Raw genomic sequence first — 16,924 nt, forward strand, 5'->3', positions numbered from 1 at the left:
CTGCTGGACCACCAATGGGCATGGAGGTTCTTGTGGCACTGGCATTGTCCTTGTTGTCACCACACAAGGCTATCATGGGGCCCCCTCACCCAGTTCCTCAGGATGACACCCAAGGTGCACCAGGAACTTTTGAAGAGGGTCACTTCCAACCTGAGGCTTCTGGAAGAGCACTTGGACTCTCTGTTTGATGTCCTCAGCTCCTGCCAGGGTGGCCCTACCCCTTCATGAAGGGGTTTCCAAAATCACTAATGCTGTGTGGCAGACCCCCTCTTGGGTTGGGGTGCTTACATGGGCAATCACATGGCACAAGGCATCTGGACTCTATGGGAATCCAGAATGCATATCAATGCACTAAAACTCCAGGCAGTCTGTTGAGCCTGTGACGCCTTCCTCCCACTCATCCAATCCAGATGTTGGATAATATGACAGTGATATTTTATATAAGCAGGGGGAGCGAGGTTTCTCCCTCTGTGCATAGAGGCAGTCACCCTCTAGAACTGGTGCATTAGCCATCACATAACCCTGTCAGCAGTGTATTTACCAGGAGTGCAAAACTCCCTAGTGGACTGCCTGAGCAGGTACGAGTAGGCCTCATTATGACCCCACCCTACATTCATACCTAAAGTAGTTTCCAGGTTTCATATGATAATCCACTTACAAATATTTTATTCCAAAACCCCATGTCTCACATGTGGAGAGACAGCTGCATTCTCTAGAGGTCTGAAGGGCTTTGGCCTTTGCAACTGCAAAGAACAACGGATATTTGAAAGGCACCTAAACTGTTCGTTTCCATAACAAGAGCCCAAGGGGTCAAGCTATATCGATGCAGAGACTTTCAAAATGAATCTCAGATTTATTATCCTTTTGTAACCAACTAGCTCGTATTCCCCCTCCCTAGAGAGAGAGGGCTTATTCCACTAGAGGGCTAGCACCTTCTGCTGCATCACTGAGAGATGGTATCTTCTCAGAGACATGTAGGGCAGCTATTTGGAGCTCTTTGCATACCTTCATGAGACATTATGGTCTGGTCCATTTGTCAGCTGCGGAGGCAGCTGTGGGCACAGCAGTACTACAGTCAGCTATCACTTCTGCATCTCTGCACCCACCCGCTGCCTGACTGCCGCTCGTTAATCTCCCATGTGTGGAATACGGACGGGGCCATCACTTGAAGAAGAAATGGAGGTGACTTGCCTGTAATTGGAGATTCTTTGAGATGTGTTGTCCCTCTGTGTTCCACTACCTGTCCTCCATCCCCTCTGCTGCGGACTGTTTGAACTGCAGTAAGACTGGGAAACTGGAGAGGCATAGATGCCCATTCCCTTTCAGTATTTGTAACCCAAACCAGCCCAACCACCTTTTATGCTCTCTGTTTGGCATGCGTGGGCCAGTGGACAGTCCTTGCAAAAAATTCCAGACTCCGGTGCATGGTGCACATGTGTATCCCACGTATCTTGAAGAACCTCCAGTTACAGGTAAGTAACCTCCATTTCTGGGTACATACAAACTCCAGCTCCATCACTAGTCATCAGCTGGATGTCAAGTTACAAACATTATCACTATCAAAACAAAATCCCATTGGCTGATCTTGTTGGGTGTCATATATACAATATATTCCTGAGGTTTGGGGGAAGATTTCACTTGGTCTCTCCATTCCACCTTCTTTGCCCTTCTCTCTCCTATGATGATCTCTTTGGGTCAGGTTGGTAGCTGATACAAACCCTTGCTATGCTGAGTACAAAGGAACCATCTGGCAGATAAACTTCTTAGGCTTGAATAAAGACTGGGAGTGGTTGGGTCATTACAAAATCTAATTTCCCCCTACTGTTACTCACACCTTCTTGTCAACTGTTTGAAATGGGCCACTCTCATTACCACTACAAAAGTGATTTTTCCTCCCTTGGTATCCTACTGTTAATTGAATTGTCTCGTTAGACTGACCTCCCACTTGGTAAGGCAACTCCCATCCTTTCATGTGCTCTGTATTTTTCACTCCACGCATCTGATGAAGTGGGTTCTAGCCCACGAAAGCTTATGCCCAAATAAATTTGTTAGTCTCTAAGGTGCCACAAAGACTCCTCGTTGGTTTTTCTTGGAGGGAGACTGTGCACCAACTCCACAAGATCTCCAGAGGGGGGCAGCCAAAGAAGGGAAGTATTCACATGACAGGCGCATATGTTCTAGACTGTGACAGCGTGCATAACAGCCTCCAACTGTCCTTGATTAGGAGAGGTTGAAGTCATCTCCCCTCAGTCTCTGTGCCAAAGTGAATCTGCCCCTTTCTGTGTCCCCCCCCTTTTCTGCCTAAGGCTGGAGCATTTTTGATCAATATACTCAGTGTACAGCAGACCTCCCTACCCCGCCTTAACAATTTGGGCTGTCATTCAATTGAGAGAGGAAGGAGGATCTATTGGTTAAAGTGCTAACCTAGGACATGGGAGATCTGGATTCTATTTCCTGCTCTGTCTCAGACTTCCCTGTGTGACCTTGGGAAAGTCGCTTAGTCTCTCTGAGCCTGAGTTCCCTATCTCACAGGTAGGGGTAATATCCCTGCCTTACTCACAGGAGTGTGGTGAGGATAAATGCTTTAAAGATTGGGAGGTGCTCAAACATTACACCCTGATGGGGGCAATAGAGGTCCATAGAACTGTGGCATTTGCGAGTTCCAAAAGCGAACTTTGGAAATAATAACAAGTTCAGATCTCTAATATTCATGCTTCAAGCCAAGCTTCAAAGGGCACTGTCGATTCATATTTGGCCCAAAGTTTTTCTAAAACATAAGGCCAATAGAAATGTTTCCATACTTTTTCTTTTAAATAATTGCAATATAAACAGATATGTGTAAACAGATGCCCATTCCCTTTCAGTATTTGTAACCCAAACACTGCAGTGCGGTGCTAGTGCACGTGAACCTAACATTGAAGCTGTCTATAAGCAAAAGTGAAAACTTGTTTCATTAATTTTCATTGTTCAAGCTCAGAGAAATGCCAAAAGTAAATGACAAGTATGTCTAGTGACAAGAAAATTGGCTTTTAAAATCCTTTCTGAGTTAATATTCTAGGTCGTTGTTTATAATGTAAGGAAAGAAACTTGATTTTTTGACAGTGCACGACTTTCACATTTGACAGTGTCCTTTTAAAATAAAGAAAACCAAGAAAGACTTTATCCTGCAAGATGCTGAGTGCTTTCAGATTCCCACTGGACTCAAAAGGAGTCGAGGGCACTCAGCATGTGAAAGGAGGAGTGCAGCACTTTGCAGGACCTAGCCCCAAATGAGTTTGAGTTAGATTGTTCCTAGCCCTGTGCAGTAGAGACCGGCTCAGCCCAAGACCCCAGATCCAAACATCTCAGGACTTTGGCAAAGTTCAGATCTGATCTCAGACTTTGCCTCTAGGGCCTGTTGCTAATTGGAAATAAATCCAACCTAATGTTACCAAACAATATAATCTGCCACAGCATCTGTGTAAACCAGTGTGGCTGGGGTTTTCAGAGGGGCCTAACTTCCACTGAAAGTCAGTACGCTGGGGGAATGAAGCAGTAGGCTTAATTTAGGAGCAATGAAGTTTCATTAACAAAACATATTAGCAATAATTGGTGCCTGTGCATTAGTCAGTATCGCTCAGAGAAATGGGCTTAATGCAAGAATTATGGGTGAAATTCTATGATCTGTGCTATGCAGGAGATCAGATTAGGTGATCATAATGGTCCTATGGTACAATCGTTTTTAAATTTGCGTCATTCTCGATCCTTCCTTTTACTACAGACATTTAACTTAAGACATTTATTTCACATAATTTAACAGAATTTATTATACAGCTTGTCTTGTTTAAATCAGATTATTAGATTGCAGAAGAGGTTTCTATTGCTGAACTGAAAATGGGTGCAGGCCATTATGAAGTGCTTAATGGCCATCAGAAACTGTTGTAAAATGGGGGTTTCATGAAAAACAAATGTGAGTTTGGATATGAATTTGGGATACGGTGCCAGATCATCGGAGATTTGAGGTTTGGGAAACTGGTATTTACTTGTTTTAAACCCAACCAAATCCCAGATGGACAGCATCTAAATCAGGGAAGGTCATAATCTGTAGATGAACAGAGTTTTGTTAACACAGTGAAAGTTGATCAATTAAACAAAGGGACAGTGATTTCACATTGGCATGTATGTAATAGTCACAAGCATAGAATGCTTCCACTGTGTTCCAGAGCGAAGCCTGATGGGCTACAGGGAACACTCTCTGTGCCTGGAAGCAGAATTAGAATAGGAAAAGGTGTATTCCTGTGATCTGTACAGGAAAGTTCCTCTTGTATGGAACTCTCCTGTTCTCTTTAATGCAATTCAATTTTGCTGGGGCATAATGAATGATATTATTGCTCAAAAGGTGTATCTATCTTTAGAGTTTACAGAAAATCTGGAAATACATAGATAGTTTTAAAACTGTTTTGTTTCCTCCAGATTTGGTATCTTGTGAAAACCCATCCGGATCCCCCCTTTCCCCTACCAGAGGACAGGCGTCAGTCTGTGAGCCGCCAGCCTTCATTCACGTACTCAGAGTGGACAGAGGATAAAAATGAGGATGATTTTCTAGATTTGGATCCAGTGCCAGAGACGCCGGTCTTTGACTGCGTGATGGATATTAAAGCAGAGACGGATCCAGCGACTCTGACAGTTAAATCAGTGGGATTGCAAGAAAGGTAGGATAGTTCTGATGGAGAGCAAGGCATTTGGCACAAGTTATATAGATTTTAGACGTTCTGAATGGACCAAATTGGTAGTTTCGCTGTATGAAATTAATGTATTTTGCTTTAAAACATCAGTTCTAGACTGAATGGCTATTTAATTTGCTCTTTGTTTCTAGGACAGTCACAACTATGAGATATATAGTGACTTTTGTTTTATCATTATTAACTTTCAGTACAAGTGTTACCAAATCTCATTCATAATCTGTGTTTGTTGCCTTTAGAAAACCTATTTGTATTTGGTCAGCCTCTTATTTTTATCTGTATGTTTATTTTGTTTAGATTCTGAAAATGGTAACTGTATATTATAAAATCTCTTTGATCCTGATATAAGACTCTCTGTCATCTTTTCTACTGAACGGCTCTCCCATACTTTTATTTCTTCATTTATTTCTTCATTGTTGTCGGACTGGTCGTTTCCAAAAATAAATTGTCACACATCTGGCTACTCGTAGTAATTGTGTTATAAACGGGCCATTCCCCAAGTCAGTAACCTTCTTTGGATTGTAAACTAATAGACCCACTATGGATTAATTTACTGCTTGCACCAGCTGGGGAAGTTGTGTTTCTGCTAGAGGGGATTCACTCCTGGGGAAGGGCAACTTTACAGTGGAAGGAAGGAGGATTATATGTCAGAATATCAGATATTCGTGGCATAGATTCTTCTTTCTTTCGCCCATAGCTCTGTACTTCCGTCACACAAAAAATTCAGGCTGTGAGAGGCATTGTTTGGAAAGCACAGGTGTCCGACAAGTATTTGGACTTCAGGATGTGTAGTTGGGAGTCTGGAAGAGGTTTTTGAGCATTCAGTTGGCCTGAATTATGTCTGAGACTTTCATCCCCAGGATTATTTGTTTCATTCTGATAATCTAAAGACTAAGTGCATGTTTATGAGAGAAATAGGGCTGCCTTGACATACATTGAAATACAGTCAGCACTTCTGTTCACTGCAGCTAAGGCTGAGATAAAGATCTTTTCCCCCTTTCTCTTCATCTCAGTGTGGGCTGCAGCCATCGGAAGCCTGAGTTTTATCAGTTTCTTCACTGCCCGTAACTCTTTCTCTTTCCTCGTTTTTCCTATCCATTGTGTCGGTCAAACAGAGGGATCCTGAGGATGGAAATCCCATCCAGGGGAGCTCTGCAAAACCCTGTTTGAGGGCCAAGATAGTGTGAATGAGAATAAGGTCATTTAAGTATGCTACTGTAGTAAGCATCTCCCATCTTTATTCCCATGTTTCAGGCTTTGTCAGAGACACTAGCTAGTAGTTAATTCATTCATCTGAAGTTGAAAGCAGGATGCACACGATTTAAATCAGATAATTAAAGTGTGTCTGACCTAGTGAGTTTTCAGAGCTCCAGGAAGTTGCTAAATGATATACAAAATTGGGGTGAAATAAGTGGTTTCCGTCTAGCTGGGTTTAGAGTAGTTTTTGTTCTCGCAGTTTAATGATTTTGTTGCATTGTTTGCCGTGTGTGCCATCAAACTCCTTATGTTGTTTTGCTCTATAACGTGACATTCCAGTGACCTAGGGCATGACCCCTTATCTACCCAAATCAATGATCCCTTTGCCGTTTTTTACAGGAAGAGCAGGTTTAGGCTGTGAAATAACAACATGGTCACTTGTGCATTCTGCTATCCCCAATTACTGTCCATACTTACTCATAAAAACATAGGTGCTGGAACTAGGGGTAGTGAGGGTGCTGCCGCACGCCCTGGCTTGAAGTGTTTTCCATCATACACAGGGTTTACAGTTTGGTTCAGTGGCTCTTAGCATCCCCACTATACAAATTGTTCCAGCATCTCGATATAAGAAGACTCATTGCTGCTCTTTTGTCAGGGGACACATAGCCAGTAAGGAGGATACGAACTATTCCAGTTTGTTAGAAGTAGCTAATGTCAATGTAGATTTTTGCGGCAATAATAAAACTGTCAGTTGGGAAGGAAGGAAGTGACTGACTGAAATCCTTTCACTAAGAGAAATATGTACAATTGGGATGTAAAATAACCTTTTATTCCCAACATAAACATATCTTGGGAAGGCAAATCTCTATTTCAAATGTGGATTATACTGTAGCACGGAGCAAGGAAGTGTTTGTCACTCTTAGTTTTTAGGCTATTTTGTTGAATTATCTATTCACCCTTTCTCCCAACCTCTCAAAATATTTCCACCCCTTTCTTTTCCGAACCATTTATGCTGGAGAAAAGAACCCAAGTATCTAAGGGCATATGGCACTAAATGCTAGTTCTTGAGATGGGGAAGGAACTCTACCGAGTCACCTCCGTCCCTGAAGGAATATTAATAATATATTTGCATAGCATCTTCCCATCCTGAAAGAACCAAGTCACTTGAGCTGTCACAGCAATACAGCCACTTCTGGGGTGGAATGTGACAGTCACTTCACAGTTCACAGCAATGCTGCACAATACTGTAGGATGGGAAGTGAAGAGAATACTGTATCTAACTGAAACGGCAGAGGAGAATTTAATTAGGCAAAACATAAATGTATGAACTGGATTTGAGGAGGATATGGGTAAACATGCCAAACTCTTCTGAAAAGTGCCATTTAATACTCCATGACTGTAAGTGTTTAGGGCCTCAGTTTTGTGTCTCATCCAAGACCATTCCCCTCTGACTTTGTGTCATGGCTGCTGTCCTGACAGAGAGGTGGGCAAGACTTCTTTTGGAGACTATCAGCACCATTCCTTAATTAGCCAAAGGGCAGTGATCCATGCAACTCCTTCTGCCCCTGTCTTCCTTGAGGCACACAAATATACATACATCCTGGGGCTAAGGCATCTGCCTCCATAGTAGCCCCAGACTCCGCCAAAGGAGAAAGCAAACATAAATCTGCTGTATAGTTGTACAAAGCCTTACAACTAGGTCCTAGTAATCAGCCTGTTGTATTATTTTTTAACACAGATTCAGTGGTGGCATTTGGATTTTACTGTTGAAAGTTACGTGTGAACTTGGCAGAAATTTGTGAAGCCTTTTAAAATTGAACAGATACTAATCTAAAATCAATCAGCAATCATAAAGTCAGGGGACATGATAAAGCTTATCTCTCGGTATCACTACATCTACAAGCAATTTCATTTTGGCTCTATCATTCTGTTACTTGAATAACCTGTATAAATTAGTCATTTCTACACTCACGGCACTCATTTTTATCATTACTGTTAACCTGCTGGGACTTGAGGTTGTTTCCCCTTGTAGGGGTTGTTGATATTTTAATGGAGAGAAAAGCTCTTCAAGCAGAAAGATGATCCATTGTAATGGATCAGATTTTCCTACCCGAACTCACGTTGAATAACATGTTATCCTTCCTGCTGTTCCACTGAAATAAAGTGGTTTAATAATAAAGTGGAATTCAACATGAGTAACGAGTCAGAATCTGGCCTAAAGAAAACTATGGCCAAAATTTTCAATTGTGTACCTAAAGCTAGGTAGCTCGCTACATATTTAGGTACCTAAATAAATGTGATGTGATTTGCAGAGGTACTGCAGCTTCCCTGGAATTTCCTGCTCCACATCTTTGAGAATGAAGTCACTTCTATTCAGGTGACTAAGTGTTGGTAGAGGTGCCTAACTTTAGGCATTTGAGTTTTGAAAATGTTGGCCTGGGTCTACCAATACCTTCACTCCACATCAGTGATAGCCTGACTAGTTGCTTGAGCTCTTGTCTACAACAGAAAAATTACGCTTTCCTGACCAGTGGGAGTCAGCAACAAATGCAGCGAACCAGTGCTGCACATTTGTCTATGCCTGCTGCTAAACTGTCTTAGCACTGATTCAGCTGCGCCTATTGCTGATACCTGTTGTCAGCAACAAGTCAGTTGTTTCTATTCTAGACAAGCTCTGAGAGTTCCAAAATCTTCTTGCACCATCAAAAGCACCATTGTCTCAAGGAAAGCAGATAAAGGCCAAATGGGAAAACATGTTTTAATTAATGCAGAGTGTTTCACATAGCCTTCATAACTGATGTCTTCACCTGGGGCTGTGTTTTGCAGGAGAGGTTCAAATGTTTCACTCACACTGGACATGTGTACCCCAGGCTGTTCCGAGCAAGTCTTCGGCTATGTGATGTCACCAAGAGAACAATCAGCCCGAGAGTACCTACAAACGGCATCAAATATTCTTACTGCAGAGGAGCTACACAAGAAAGCATTAGATCCTTTCATACTCCAGACAGAGTTTTTTGTGAGTATTTTGACTTCTCAAGTAGAGAGAAGAGTTTGTGGCATCTGAAAAATGGGACATTGCCACCTCCTGTGACTCTCACGGGAATTTTCTATAAGTTCTTCTGGAAGACCAAAATAAATAAATACGCACTCCAGTTCCTTCAGTGAAGAGCTTTATTAAATCCCCAAATTTGTTACACTTGGAAATGACTGGATTAGAAGGCTTTCAGCTATCTCTTCATTTGCAGTCCTAGTCTTGGTAATGAAGATCTAGCTTTGTTTTCAGAAGCCTTTTTCTCAGCATGTTACTTCTTAACAAAAATTTTACAGTTTTGCACTAGACTAAAGAAAAAGAATCAAATTTGCTTTGGGTATAACTCTTGAATCCCAGAGGGTTACCCCGGGCATGACTTCAGCCTCGTATATCCACTTTCCTGGTGGATACTCTGTACAGAGCTGCTCTTCTGAATTGTCTGAAAGTTATCCAGATGGGTGAAACATAGGGTGTTTGTCCCACTTAACAAATGCCACGGAGAGTTTGCACTAACTATCCTTGTCATCCACTTAGAAAATGTTCATTAGATATTAGCTGCTTTTTCAGTTGACAGTATGAATCTGAAGTATCTTTCTCTGACTTCATGTATCCACTTTTATTTTTGGAGAAGCATTCTGACTCTGCTTTTGGTGGAAATGCAAGCATCACATACAAGTAGAATTGGAGTTTTTGAGCAGCCTTGTGAAAAGACCGGCTACATTTAATTGCAGTTAGCACAATGGCTTTTCAGTTTCTCTGCTCTTTATCCAAGCTTCTGTCCTAACTGCTCGATTCTCCACTGTCATGCAACTTGTCATTTGTACCTGGGCAAAGTGAGCGCAAAAGGATAGTATGAGTGTGAGTGAGTGGAGAATTCTGATTTAGCAGTGTATTATGCCCACTTTACATGACTGTGCAGGATGCTAAGCAACAGAGAATTGGGCCCTTTGCTTCATCCGCACCCAACTTCTTGCCTCTTTTCATGCCAGGGTCTTTCAGAGCACGCAGGTAGGAACCACCTAAGTTAATGCTGACCCAATCTGCATTCTCTTAAGCATGGAATCCCAGCAGAGTGGCAGGAAGATGATGCCTTGCACGGCTGTTGTCCCCAGAGCCCACCTACTTCCTGACCTGACAGAGAATCCATGGAGGACCTTTTATGGAGCAGAGAAAGGAATGGAACAACACCTCAGAGTACTCCCTTTCTATTTCCCCACACCTGCAGCTGCTGGGCTTTCTTCCCTTTCAGAAGCACAGGCAGAGAAGACATTTTGGGGCACAGTTTCCAAACAGAAGGCCAGACCCTTGTGGTCCTTACTCATTTTTTACTCAGTTTTCCTTCAGTCCCACACTCCCTTTTGAGGAAGCACTGAGGAAAAGCTGATTAAAGACCTTAAGATTTGGCCATCAGAAAGGGCCCAAAAGCGATAGGCTAAAGAAAACAGGAGGCAGACAAAGCATCTGTCAAAGGAAAACCATCAACCAAATCTACTTTGTGATTCATCACTGATTCCTTGGTGGCTGTGAGTAATGTAACTAGTTATCACATTACTCTGGGGGAGGAGCACGGTTGTCACTACTGAGGCCAGGTCTTCACGTAGTTATACCCATACAAAAACTATGTGGGTAAGAGGTGTGATTATTTTTACCAGTATAGTTTATACCATTACAACCCTTGATATAGATGTAATTATGCAGGTATGAAAGTGCCTTATACATAATATGATATAATGTCCTTATACCTTTCCCATATGGGAATAATCAGTATAAGCACCATAATATCGATATAGCTATGTCTACATGAGAAGAGTGATATCTCTTTAACTATTCCGGTATAATTAAAGCAGTTCAACTTTTGTGTGTAGACAAATCCTGACTGTTTAAAAATGAAACATTTAATAATGGACAGTGCTGTTTTAGAGGAAAGTAGTTGTTGAGATGCATCTTTGCTGAGGAAGTGCCTGAGCTGGCTACTGTAGTCAAGCTGGGCAAGTCAAGAGTGAATTGTTGTAGCCCATGTGGCCTGCCCTATATTACAGGTTAGTAAAGTGATATTAAAGCTAGTCAAAAATGTACTTTATTTTCAGCGGGGCAAAAATAGAATTTTTTTTCCATAAAATGTTTTGTCAAAAAAAGATTTATATGCAAAAATGATGACCAGCTCTGAATAAATAAATAAACCCTGAACTTGTATGCCATGTGCTCTCAGTTTGCCTCTTACTCACATGGCTAGAAATGTTCGAATTCATGGTGGAGAAAGCATCAAATTGTGTGTACGCTTTGAAGGGAAAGTCAAGAGCAATATCTGCTGGTCCTAGTGCTGAATGGCTTAGGGCTTGTCTTTCCATATAGCAGCGCAGCTTCAGCGCGTTAGCGAAGATGTTACTGTGCCGACAGGAGAGTTTCTTCCATTGGCGTCGTTAATCCAGCTCCCTGAGAGCTATCTACATGAGGTGTGAGGTCAGTATAACTACGTTGCTCCAGGGTGTGCATGTTTCATGCCCTGGAGTGACGTAGTTATGCCAATATAGCTCTGTAGTATAGACCTGGCTTTAGTTTTTAGTCATGCAAGCAAATTCCCCTTGACTTCAGCAAGAGTTTACTGGAGTAGTGAGTGAGTAAAACCCGAGGAAGACCCTTTGGATTTTGCCCTAAACAGTACACCTGGAAGAGGTGGAAATTAGCTCCATGAAATGTTGGGGCTTAACAAACAATTTGTTTGTTAAGCCCCAAAAGTGTGCTCAGCGCTGTACAAGACACACAATGCGTACAGCTCTTGTCCCAAAGAGATTAGAATCTAGCCCAGAAAACAGAGGAGCACTGAGGAGACGAGAGGAATAAATAGCATGGGGTGGGATTAGATTTGGAATTGCTATTCTTACTGTTCAGTTTTATCATTGTTTGTGGCCCTTCCTGTGGATATCTCAGATGGGGATATTCAGTGCAGAGATGGGGTGGAAGGTGTCATGATGAAACGGGAAGAGAACACTTCATTGATAATGGCTGCCATCTTGTCTGACACACCAGAGATAGCATGGAAAAAATCATGAGGACTGGAAGGAGAGAAAGAAATGAATGAGATTGCATAAATGGCATCATCAGCAAAGCAGAGGTGGATAGGAGTGGGGAATGGATGTAGTAAGAGACAAATGGGTGGTGTCAGCCAGAGTGGAATTTTACAGGGCCTTCAGAAGACAAGGACAAGAAACTTAAATTTGGTGCAGCATACAAGTGGTGGGAGCTAGTGAAAGGATTTGCTCAGTTGGGTGACCGTCAATCTGACTGGTAAGGAAGGTCATTTGAGCAGCTGCATTTTGAGTGAGTACTATGGGCATCCAGGAGGCTAGAGAAAAGGAAGTGCTAGTAATAAAGGTGGGAGATAATCAGGGTGAGGACAAGTGTGTCCTATTGGAACAGAAAAGGGGTTTAATTCGTTTTCCCATGTTTGAGGAAAATTGTTATCAACAATGATTTACAAGTTGTCAATTTTTCCTTTTATTTGACAGATTAAGAGAGTGTTGATTGTCATAGGGATTGGGGAGACAAAGTATGATTTTTTTCAGTCTTTTTATAGCTAATTCTTGGATACATTATAAACAGAATTCTAGCTAATAAAACTGGCTGCAAGAAGAGACTCTGGGTCAATTGCATTACCAGTTCCAACTTGCTCATCTGTCCATCTGTCAGAGTAAACACCTTGACCTCTGCATTCAGTTCCCTATGGGACCCAATAGGAACTGATTTATGAGGGTTTTTTTTCAAAATTAAATTGAATAAAAGCATATAAAAATGTGGCCTTTCTGGTGTATTCTGGGACATCATCTCCCCAAAATCACTGATGGTAAGGGACAGGGAAAGCAAGGAAAACACATGGCTAATTGCAAAATAATTAGGTAAAGCAAAGATCAGCAAAACTGCATTTGCAAAATAGCATCAATCACGAAATATGACCTCCATTCTAGCAATGTATTTATTTTTTAGTTGGGTGCTTGCTAAGGTTGAAGATTACTAACGCTTTTTCCACCATGAATTTGAGTTAGAGGCAGGCTGAGAGCACCTGGAGTAGAAAACTCAGTGTTTAATTTTAACAGTCTTCTACCTGTTGTTTACCCACAGAACATATTAAACACAGAACCAGAACAAGCTCTGCCTTTGTGCCTCTATCCTGTTCTGAAGGGGAAAAATCAGGGTCTGAGGGGAGTTTAGTCTCTGTGGTCACATTCAGTCCTTGGTCTCTCACCTGAGAGTGCTTTACATGGCTGTGCATCCACTATGAATTGATCAACTAATTTCACATGCTGTAGCCCACTGAAGAGCAATCAATTGGCTCCTAATGAAACCAGCCTGAGCTCTGAGATTTCAGTCTGTAATATAGATGTGAAAGGCTCCATAACCCATTGCTAATTCTCTTGTTATTTCTCCCTGTGGCTGTTTCTGATAAAGAAGTAGCCCTGTTAAAGCTCATTTAAGAAATTACTATTGTTATGTAATATTTATATCATGGGTAGAGCCCAAAGACCCCACTGAGGATCAGGGCCATGCCCTGAAGACCTCACCCTCTAAGGGCCAGTTAGTGACTTGGCCTGCACACCTGTGTAAGGGAGTAAGAACCTACCCTTGACAGCCCTGTGTGAGCTACCTGGACCTTGGGTTTAGTTGTGTAGGAGAGGTAGGTGCACACACAGTATCTACTTACTGTCCCCCCTCCCAGAGAAGGTGGATGGGGAGGGGCAAAAACTGAGTGGTTCCTTGTTTCCACTCCCCATTCCCATACTACCTGATCAGTGCAGGTGAGCTGTGATGGAGGGTGTTGTACTTTGCAGATGCAGGCCAGCAGCAAATTACTGACCCGGTTTTAACAAGGAGGAAGAAGGGGAGGGATTGTGACTCAGAGGGGCGTGTCTGAAGTACGGTGCTTCCTGGGGTGCTGCAGCTTACGCACCATCCTTGGCTTACATTTGTGCCTCAAGTCACAATACACTTCTAAGAATATTAGGAGCGGAAATAGCGCCATACTATGCACCACTCACAGAATTAGTCACCTGGAACATTTTTTATATTCATGATTTTGAAAAAGAAAACCGTTGACACAAAAAGGAAACCATCAGTCGTGCTTTGGTGGTAAATTGCTAGAACTACTGTACCATATGTCTCAATTGACTTAATCTCTGCTACTCCTCCACAGTCAAGACGTAATGGTTTTTTCCCCCTCGTGAATCTATTAATATAGTCTATTGTGCATCTTCCAACAGGAAATCCCAATGAACTTTGTTGATCCAAAGGAATATGATATTCCAGGATTAGTCCGGAAGAATCGCTACAAAACAATTCTCCCAAGTAAGTTCCAGACCTATTTTGTCATTCTGCAATTCGATGACGCAGTATTTAGTGAAGTCTCAGTATCCAGTATTTGCTTAGTTTCTTGCTTTCGGTGGAATGCCTTTCACAAATCCTCTCCAGGATACTTCGGCTAGGCTAAAGCTAACATTGAGCAAGGGTAATGTTTTCAAGAGCATCCACATCCCATTTTCATTAGAGACTAAGGCCTGGTCTACACTGGGCGGGGGGATCGATCTAACGTACGCAACTTCAGCTACAAGAATAGCGTAGCTGAAGTCGACGTATCTTAGATTGACTTAGAATCACTTACTTCGCGTCCTCGCGGCGCGGGATCGATGGCTGCCACTCCCTCGTCGACTTCGCTTCCGCCTCTCGCTGTGGTGGAGTTCCGGAGTCGACGGCAGAGCGATCAGGGATCGATCTATCGCGTCTACACTAGACGCAATAAATCGATCCCCAATAGATCGATCACTACCTGCCGATCCGGCGGGTAGTGTAGACGTGGCCTTAGGTGCTCAAGTCTTATTGAAAGCCAATGGGATGCAAGCTCCTAAATCACTTTTGAAAATAGGAATTAAGCTCCTAAATTACTTAGGTGCTTTTGAAAATGTTGCCCAAAATCTTGATGCTTTATTCAGGTTTTACTTCATTTCCTCTGGTAAACTCGTGTTTAAGGGCTAAATTCTGACACTCTTTCTCATGCTGAGCAGTATTTTACTATCCAAGTGCTTCCTTTGAAGCCAGTGGGATTACTTGAGTCATAAGGTGCCATAAGTCATAAGGTCATTGGTCTAGTGCCCTTTAAAGTCAATGACAAGATTCCCACTTAAATCACTGTGTGCTGGATTGGGCCTAATGTACTTAGCACTTCTCAGGATCAGGCCCCAAGTGAAAAATGAATAAGGGTCTCAGGATTTGGCCCAGTCTCTTCAAGAAAATATAATACTTCTTTCTTTTTTAAACGTAAGGTTTTTTATTACTTATAGCCAAGAATGGAAATTTTGAGAAACATTTTGCTTGGGATTGATTTTACAGCCGTTATCGTTTTCCCCTCTGTCACACTTAAAGATAGTTTGGAAAGTCATACAATTATAAGATGTCGTTTCTGAATATTAATGTTTTGACAGATCCTTCTCTTTTCTCTAAGCCATTGTCAGATAGATGCCGCCGTCAAGTTCTGTTGCAGCTTTGTTAGGGAAGCCCAAATGGTTCAGAGTGCTAGTTAGGCTCAGATAAATAAGTATCTAGAAATTAGAATCTGATCAACTATGCAAATCACTTTAGTCTACAAAACTGGAGTGGAAATCTGGCAAGAATAGGCTTTCTCCTGAAACCCCCAACTCTTAAACTTCCAGTCTGAGTCAGAAATCCCATATAGATACCCCTTCTGGGACCAGAAGTGTTAAAAACACTCAGCCAAACATTTCAGAACCTTCGTCCTAAAACATGCTAACGGTTGGGTGCCTTATTATTTCTTTCAAACTTTACATTAGTTTGGACATTACAGCGATGATTTTCAGAAATGACTAGTGATTCTGAGTGCCTCCATTGGGGAACCCAAATTGATATACCTTAAAGGAGCATGATTTCTAAAGGGGGCTGTCCAGCACTTTTTTGAGGATTGGAGTTCTTTAAGGTGTCTCAAGTTAAACACTCAAAAATGGAAGCACACAAAATTGCTAGCCACTTTTGAAAATCTTGTCCTATCACTTTTAATGAGGTTCCAGTTAGCTTTTCCCCTGTGCATTCAGTAAGTACTTGGTCATTCCTCAGGCTAGTTCTCTTGATGCTAACTTCACCTCAGTCTTACAAAATCTGGTAATGCTCATTTCCATTGCTGTGAGCCATCTAGATGGGAGGACTGTCTCCCACTCTAGACTGATGATAAATGTTAACAAGGAATTTATCCAGAGGAAATCAGACTTTTCCACTGACTGGAATAAAAATCAAGAATTTCAAAACCATCCATATCTCTGAAACATAATAACCCAATGCCACTTGGTTGATGAGGATGGCAGGCTGCCACATGGGAAACCAAAGGACACACCATCATCACTTCTGTTGGAATTATTTAAGTGCTGCCCTCTGTCCCTCTACATGGAACACACCCAGTTCCACTGGAGGGGTGGGGAACTGGTACGCCATACAGGGGTATTGTGTACTTTCTTCCTGCCATAAAGCTGTGCTCTTTGGCAATTCTCTCCACAGTACCATGGAGGAGAGAGCGTTGGGGGCACGATGGGGTGGGCTGAAGAGGTGGCCAGTGGGTTCATGACTATGTGGATCTCCTGGCTCTTTAGTTTCCAGACTAACCAAACACAGCCTATGCTGCCTGTGTCACCACGAGGGTCTTCCATAATTGCTTGGTGCAAGCTAACAGTTAGGAAGGAATGGCTGATCATGTTACACAGCAAAACCTATGCTGTAGTGCTGATCTATTTGCCAATGGCAGTCTCAGGTAAATGTGACCTCCAATCTACATTAGGGAGCAGCAGGCACTTCATTATAAAAGTGACATCGAAAGCAAAAAGTATACCTTAAAAATTAAAGAACAAACAAAAAACCTAAAATTCCCTACCCAGCTGTGTACTCCAGAAGTATTTGAGGCGGTTACCACTGAAAGGTAAGCAGGCAC

At 42.2% G+C, this 16,924-nt stretch overlaps 1 protein-coding gene across 1 annotated transcript in view; it reads left to right on the plus strand.

The window, feature by feature from the left end:
* The window catches only part of IGSF22 (immunoglobulin superfamily member 22), a 197,629-nt gene that overhangs the window by 99,915 nt on the left and 80,790 nt on the right, over positions 1 to 16,924 (plus strand). The window contains 3 exon segments of the mRNA XM_074954876.1: positions 4,453 to 4,691; positions 8,745 to 8,934; positions 14,202 to 14,286. Coding sequence (XP_074810977.1) covers positions 4,453 to 4,691; positions 8,745 to 8,934; positions 14,202 to 14,286 — 514 coding nt within the window.

This window comes from Natator depressus, chromosome 6, assembly GCF_965152275.1.
Source record: "Natator depressus isolate rNatDep1 chromosome 6, rNatDep2.hap1, whole genome shotgun sequence".
In the NCBI taxonomy this organism is placed as follows: domain Eukaryota; kingdom Metazoa; phylum Chordata; order Testudines; family Cheloniidae; genus Natator; species Natator depressus.